At 50.7% G+C, this 7,763-nt stretch overlaps 1 protein-coding gene and 1 long non-coding RNA gene across 2 annotated transcripts; one reads left to right on the forward strand and one right to left on the reverse strand.

Moving 5' to 3' along the window:
- Positions 1-588: 588 nt before the first annotated feature.
- Positions 589-7,298, forward strand: RAP2C (RAP2C, member of RAS oncogene family). Its single transcript, XM_087877525.1, has 3 exons — positions 589-1,232; positions 2,445-2,762; positions 4,982-7,298. Exons 1-2 carry the CDS (start codon positions 960-962, stop codon positions 2,721-2,723), a joined length of 552 nt encoding a protein of 183 aa, XP_087733651.1. The 5' UTR covers positions 589-959; the 3' UTR covers positions 2,724-2,762; positions 4,982-7,298.
- Positions 2,129-4,807, reverse strand: LOC148112242 (uncharacterized). The gene is made up of 2 exons (XR_015729677.1): positions 4,736-4,807; positions 2,129-2,180 (listed from the first exon to the last, which is right to left on the reverse strand). It is a non-coding gene; the product is annotated as an uncharacterized LOC148112242 (long non-coding RNA).
- Positions 7,299-7,763: the final 465 nt, after the last annotated feature.

The following is a 7,763-nucleotide window of genomic DNA, read 5'->3' on the forward strand; positions in this document are numbered from 1 at the left end:
ACTGGAGGGTCAGCCTGACTCAGTTTCCCTCTTGGGAAGGGCAGCAAAGGAGCAGCGATGCCGAGGAAAAGAAAGTGGTGGTGGGGGGGGAGGCTCTCCATGCAACGGCCAGGCTTCCCACTGTGGGAAGGAAAAACTAGGAAAGGCTTTTTCGGTCTAGGCTGGAGGGTTGCCTTGGGATCTCCTCGTGGTCTCCCATCCCGGGGATGGCGCCGCTCAGCTTTCCAGCATTCCTCCTGCTTTTTTTTTTTTTTCCTTTTTTTTTTTTCTTTTTCTGGGCCTGCGAGGAGCTCTTCCCCCGCTTCCCTTCAAACGGGCCGCCCGGAGGTGACAGGCTGGGCTCAGCTGAGCGCGGCTCTTCCGCCTCGCGTTACACTTTTAAGCTTCCCTTCCGCCCGTTTTCCCCCCCCTCCCAAAAAAACCATTTCCGGGGAAAATCGAGACAGTCGCTCTGGCCGCTGCTTCTCTATGTTTGTTGAAGGCGTCGCTCTGTGTCCATCCCTCTTTCCTTTCCCCCCCCCCATGACTTCCTTTCATCGGAGGCTCTTCGACTCCACCCCGGAAGGAGCGGCCGCCTTCTCGCATCTCTAAGCCCCGCCCCGACGGCCAGCGAAACCTTTTGTTCAGGCATGAGAGAGAGGCATTCCAGGGAAGCAAGCGGAGGGCTAGAGCGGCCCCGCTTGGCGGGTAAGGCGCAGGCGCCGCGCGCTCCTTCCGATTGGGCTGCCCCCTTCCGGCGCTCCACCACCACTCCCCGCGCCCGGAAGTGGCGTCATCAGCGGCGCTGCCGCACTCTTCCGCGCGGGCGGTTCCCCAGGCCGGCCATGGAGTGAGGCGGCTGAGGCGGCGGCGGCTGAGGCGGCGGCCGGGCCTGGGGCCGTGTGGAGGCGAGGCGAGGCGAGGCGCGGGAGGTAGGCCGCGTGGAGCGCTCCCTCCGCCGCCGCGGCCGTGGCGGGGCCATGAGGGAGTACAAGGTGGTGGTGCTGGGCAGCGGCGGGGTGGGCAAGTCGGCGCTGACGGTGCAGTTCGTGACGGGCACCTTCATCGAGAAGTACGACCCCACCATCGAGGACTTCTACCGCAAGGAGATCGAGGTGGACTGCTCGCCCTCCGTGCTGGAGATCCTGGACACGGCCGGCACCGAGCAGTTCGCCTCCATGCGCGACCTCTACATCAAGAACGGCCAGGGCTTCATCCTGGTCTACAGCCTCGTCAACCAGCAGAGCTTCCAGGTGAGGGAGGGGGAGGGAGGGGAGGGGGAGGAGCAGGGGGGGCCCTCGCCCCTCCCCCCCTCACGCACAACACAGACCCACAATACACACAATACACACCCCTCTCCTCTCTCTCACACACCTCTCACACACAATACACACAAACACCTCACACACACACATTCACTCTCTCACACCTCACACAATACACACCCCTCTTCTCACACACTGCCCGGCCTGCCTTGCCTGGGGATAGACCCCCCCCACACACACTGTTCACCCCCCCACTCACACACAATACATACACACACGCCCCCTACACCTCCGGACGGGGAGGGGCTGCTAGGCCGTCCTGGTGGGGAAGAGTGGGGGGGGTTTGAGCCTACCCGGCCTGCCTTAGACACCCCCCCCCCCACGTTCCCCACCCACCCCCCGCCCTCCACAGGCCTGTCTGGAAGGGCCTGGCCTCTCCCCTCCCCCCAGCCCGAGTGGGGAAGGCTGGGCCCCATTTGGGGACCTGGGAAGATGAAGCCTCCCCCACCCCCTTCCTGGGATCTGGGTTAACCCAAGGCCTCTCGCCTGGCCCTGCCCAAAGTGACTGGGGAGACTCCAAGGGCTGGGACCAGCATCAGCTTCCCCGGTTCCTTGGTGGGATCTTCTCCACTTTGGCTTCAACAGAAGGAGCCAGGAGAAGCCGCAATGGTCCCCCTCCATCTTAGACTGGGAGGAAAGGCTCCAGCTTCTGGGGCCCTGAGGGGGAGGCACTTCTTGATGCCCTTGTGACCTCCAACCCCCACCATGTGTGGGTTGACGAACCCCAAATTCCAACCTTGCAGGTCAGAGCAGCCCCTCTTCTCTTTCAGCCTGGCTTCATCCTATTACTTTATACCGATTTCTTTTGGATAGTAGGATGTATGTTTCTTTTTGAGAGTAGAACTGATGATGTTCCCTAGCTGGGTCACGAAAGGTCTGCAAGAAGAACACCAAGCTCTGAGAGGACCAAAGTCCCCGTTGTTCAACCCTGAGCTACAAATATTCTCTTCTATTAGAATATTTTATAGTAAATGTTGCTGTCTTAAACTGTCTTTTGGGACCTACTGAGGGTGGGGGGACTCCATGCTCTTTGGCCCAGTGTGTTAGCATTGCAGACGTGGTGAAGCCCCCCCCCCATTTTGCTCTTGCACCACCCCTCGAATTTTGGAGAGCATTCACCCATTTTCCCTTCTTCCCCAGGACATCAAGCCGATGAGGGACCAAATAGTCCGTGTGAAGCGATACGAAAAGGTTCCTCTCATCCTGGTGGGGAATAAAGTCGACCTGGAATCGGAGAGGGAGGTTTTGTCAGCGGAAGGCCGAGCTCTGGCCCAGGAGTGGGGCTGCCCCTTCATGGAGACTTCTGCCAAGAGCAAGACCATGGTGGATGAACTCTTTGCCGAGATTGTGCGACAAATGAACTATGCATCCCTGCCTGAAAAGCAAGAGCAGTGTTGTACAACTTGTGTTGTCCAGTGAGGGAGAAAGCAAACTCTCCATCATGGCCATGCAGAGCAGGTAAGTGCCCCCTCCCCTCCCTCCTTTCCAAAAGAGCCTCTGGGTCAGGGATTGGGCTGTTCCATGCAGCAATGCCAGGAGTAGGTCCATTGTTGAAGAGAAGAGCAGCCCTTTGGCTCCCTGGCTAAGTTGGTGGCTGATGGGTCCTGCGCTTGGGTTCCCTTGCTACCTGAGTACAGAGAGCCAGAATCTGCCAGTGTTAACTTTGCTGGACGCCTCTAACAAAACACACCAGACAGGAGCCTTTTTGCGAATTGGTTGTGATTGAGCTGGCAGCACCTCTCTTGGACTTCTTGGACTTTTCTTCCACCCTGTTTCCAAAACAATTCTGAAGCCAGGATTGGTTACGTTGCAGTGCTTGGTCTCAACAAACATGGTGGATTCGCCAAGTAGCAGGGCAAACAGTTAAAAAAACCTGCCTTAAATCCTCCTGGCTCAACACGGAACCCTCACAAGCCATCTTCCCCAGTCTTTGGTAGAGAAAGTGCTATTGTGAGATAATAAGGGGCTTTTCTATTAGAATCAGAATAGAGCTGGAAGGGACCTTGGAGGTCTTCTACTCCAGCCCCTTGCTCAAGCAGGAAGACCCTGTACCATCTCAGACAAGGGACTGTCCAGTCTCTTCTTAAAAACCTCCATTGATGGAGCTCCCATGACTTCTGGAGGCAGCTTCTGTTCCATTGGTTAATTATTAGCCACCTCTTTTCAGAATTCTTACTCTTGCTTGGCAACTTAACTTATTCCGAGTACCCGTATTTTTCAGAGTTAAGACACACCTTTTTCCCCCCTAAAAGGGGGTGAAAGTTTAGGTGCGTCTTATACACCGAATGTAGCCCTGCCCACCCATTGGCCCCCACCCTTTGGCCTCTGCCTCCTAGCAGCAAGCAGCAAGAAGAAACAGCCCATTTCAGCTTCAGCACAGCCTAATTAGCACAAGTTGATTGGATGGGCCTCCCGACTCTCAGCTGTTTTGCTCTCAGCTGTTTTGAGGGGGGCTCTGCTGCTTGCTGCAAGGAGGTAAATTGCTGGGAGCAGGGTTTTTTTTCTTGTGCTAATCAAGCTATGAAGCAGAGGCAGATTTCTTTTTCTTGTTTTCCTCACCAAAAAAGGTAGATGGCGTCTTATAGTCCGGAGTGTCTTATACTCCAAAAAATACGGTGTTTACTATCTACGGTGCATCTGTATAGGCCCGCTATAGTTGATCCTTCCCTGACTCCTTGTAAATAAATGTTGATTTTTTCTTGCAAGGCCAATTTTCTCCTGCAAGCTATTCTGAAATAATGCAAATCGCTTTGTTTCATTTGAAGAAGGGGGAAAGCTAACGGTTCAATGGCAACGCCCACTTCTTAACCTGAAGCAGCCTCTTAGCTCTAATGGAACGGGAGGTTGTGAAAGTGTGGTCATGGGTCAGCTGCCCTTGAATTTTCCGGGGGCTGCAGACATGATCAGCAAATGAAGTCGTGTTGCAACCACACGGGTTGCATGAAACGAAAGAAAAGGGAAGCAATGACTTAATTTTTCCCAATAATCTGCAGCCTTCTGCCTCTTGAGAGGCTGAATAGCTTCCATCTCAGTTTCTCCCTGTTCCTGTAACCATGTAGCTGCCCTCTTTTGAAATGGTAGAGTGACAAAGGTCACCTGGAGAGCCTCATCAGCTCCTCAAAGCATCAAACTGTTCAGGTGTAACAGGAGGGAAATAACCCCTTTCTCTAATAGATTTAGTCCCAAGCTTTCCCCCTCCCTCCCAACTGCATTGTGTAAGAAATCTGGTTGGGGATCTATTGGATTTAACTTTTGGGTGGCGGGAAGTACTACTACTACTACTACTCTGCTCTGCTTGCATTTTCATAAATCAGGATCTCTGTGTGGCTTGGAATAAGTTGTCCTCTCTCACAGATCCCCAGGAAAAGCTGTAAAAAAAATTAATCTGCAGGTCAGAAATAAAACTCTTTTGGGATGACGGGAAATCAGACCTTCGTACCCGGTGATGCCATCAAAACAGATCCTGGGAGGATCTGGGGCAGTGGTGGGTTAATCCCGGTTCTGTCCGGTTCTTTAGAACCGGTAGTAAAAGAGGCTGGAGGCTCCGCCCACCCACCCAGACGTCATAATTGACTTTCTGCGCATGTGCAGAAGTGCGTGCATTGCAAACTGGTAGTAAAGGTAAGTAGAACCCACCCCTGACCTGGGGCTCCCTGACAGAATTCTTTCTCTTACAGATAAAACTCAGAGGAAATTTGCACAGATGCTGCATTGGAGAACTCTTTTTTAAGCCCAGGTTGCTGAACTGAGCCTTGCTTAACCTGGTCTCGGTCTTCAGAGCACGTTTTCCAGGCATCCGGTGTGAAACAGGCAAGGGAGCAGCCAGGGGGAGGCAACGGGCCTGCTACAAACACTTAGCATGTTTACCATTTGATTTGGGAATCTGTTCTTGATCTCTTGGGGTGTTTTTTTTTTTTTAAATAGCTTTCTAAGTTCCTATTAATGGCTAATATGCAAAAAGTTCATTTTAAACTATTTTATTTCTTTAATTGATTTCTAAATCTTGTATTTATTAAACTTTAAACTCAGTATTACCTACTCAAATGCCTTTTTAAGAGAAAAAAAAATTAATGGAGAATAAAAGTGAGCCTTAAACACAAATGGTTACTTCTGTATATTACCTCACATCCGTGCTTGATTTGCAAAAGAGAGAGAGAGAGAGAGAGAGAGAAAGAAAGAGAAAACAAGATTTCTTCTCCTCTAAAACGTCATTGATTGGAACTTTGAAACATTCTGTTTACATGTGATGGTGTCATAGAAGGATGTTTAAGAATTGCCTGATACGGGAGGACGCGGCATCCCTTTTCTCAGCAGCTGTGGTGGCATGTGGTTGGCCTGATGGGAAAGCTTTTTCGGTGGGGACTGGAGGCATCCAGCAATTTGTATGTGTGTTCTCTGTTGTTATATAGTATTTGGATTTGGTTTTTTTGAAAGAAAAGGCTGTGTTGAAAATCACTCGTTCATCTGCTTTATTACATTCACCTTCCAAATGCTGAAAAGCCAAGTTTTCTTGGCAAACGGACCGTGTGTCTTCTTAGGTTGTGTTCCAAAGCAAACCTGAACTTGAGATTTCCCCGATAGGATTTAAGGTGACTTTGGCAAAGGGGGAAAAAAAAATTCGATCCTTGGCCCGTATCTCCCCCAAAACGGCAATTTAACTAATTGTGGTCTTGGAAGAGCAACAGAGATTTTGAGCAGAAGGAAGAGAGCATTAGTGGAAGTGTTAGCACCGCAACTGTTGTAGACCTTTTCCTGGCACTGGTGTAAAAAGTGTCTTTTCTCCACTCCAGGCAGGGAATGAACCTGCACCAGGTTTTAAAAGCCCACCTGAAGCCCTTTGACCGTACAGCTAATCAACTTCCGTAGCAGCCCAAAACTTTTTAAGTGTTGACCAAATTTCATCCTTAAATCTAGCTGGGTTGGCAGTTGGCACTAGCATGCTGGGCCTTCAACCCGAGTCTTCCCAGAGTTTTGATCTCTCGATTCAACATTTGCAGTGAAGTAAAAGGTTAGGCCTGCACTTTAATAGAAATCTCCAAGCGTAAAACCCCGTTTTGCAGTGCTCTTTACGTTGGCCAAGTATCAAGACGTGCCAAGGGAATGCAGAATTCACACAGTTGACTGTACCTTAGTTCTTCAGTGGTAAACACATTGCGTTAACTTCTTAAAATTCTCAGTTGGTTGACCTTTTTTTAAAAAAAGAAAATAAAATTCCAATTCTTTCTCAGTTGGAGTTGGGAACGGCAAAGAGTTTGGCATCTGACCTGGGCTGCTGCTTCAGCGCAGTTTGGAACCGGGGGTGGGGTGGGGAGGGCTGGCCATTTAAAAGAGGCGGCCTTCCCAGTCGTTAAGTGTATTGCAAGGTTCAAATCCAGGCAGCCTTTGAGCTGTCGGCCTCCCCGCCCGCTTTGCTTCAGGCCCTGGATTCCAGAAGAACTCTGGAGCTGCACAAGGCCTCTTCTGGTCCAGCCGAGAAGGCGCTGGTGCATTTGTCCCACTGCCCTGGCTGAATCATGGAAGTCTTTTGGGCCAAGATCCCAGGTGATTAATCAGAGGAAGAGGAAGGACTCTGGTTCTCCCCGCTTCAAATGCCTCTTTCTCCACATGGCACAATGGGAAGCCAGACGGTGTTCCGGTGGGTGGGTGGGTGGGGTAGCCATCCAGGTGCCCAAACCCAGCCGTTGTCGGGAGCGATTCCTTTCCAGTGGCATCTCCTTCCTGGCATCCCTCTTCTGCCTGAATGTTCTCGCGATTTAATTCAGTGTATCAAATGTACTGTACCTCTTTTCTTGGGGAAAAGTTTAAAGAAAAGTCTGGAAATTTGGCAAGTTGCAAAACTAGGACGATGATCAAATGCTTTGTAAAGGTGAACCGCCATTTCCCCCCCCCTTTCTCCTCGCCCTTCCAATTTCATTCATTCTTATTTTGTAAGACAGCCCTACAGTCCAGCTGTTTGTAACTTTTTTAATAAAATAGATACCTGTATTACCAAAAGCGGTTTCCTCTCTTTTCCTGATTTAGCTACCGGGGGAAGGGTGGTTTTTGTGGGTTTCCCTGTAATGCATGTTAGCTTCTGTGCAGCCGCATAGCATAGGGTGTGGAGAACACACCCAGGTTGTCCTTTTGAGACTCTGTTGCACAATTTCAGCTTCGAGAGTTGTGTGAACCCCACAGAAGGGGAAAACGATGAAATACTCTGGGAGTAATTAAATGTTAATCAAGTCAACTTGAACTCTTCTACTAGGCACATTCCCTTCTTTTCCCTGGCCCCCTCTATTTTGGGGATGTGACCCATGAGAAGGACACAACCATCTTCTTATAATAATTTGGAAAGAAGGTGAGGGTGGAGATAAATATGGTTTTGGGGGGATGGTTTGGGCCTTGTCCTGAAGGGATTCTACAGCCTAGACCTCTCCTTGTAAGGCTTCCCAACTAGACTGTTTCTCCTCACACCCCAAG

This window comes from Pantherophis guttatus, chromosome 12, assembly GCF_059756535.1.
Source record: "Pantherophis guttatus breed Tessera chromosome 12, ASM5975653v1, whole genome shotgun sequence".
Lineage (NCBI taxonomy): Eukaryota > Metazoa > Chordata > Lepidosauria > Squamata > Colubridae > Pantherophis > Pantherophis guttatus.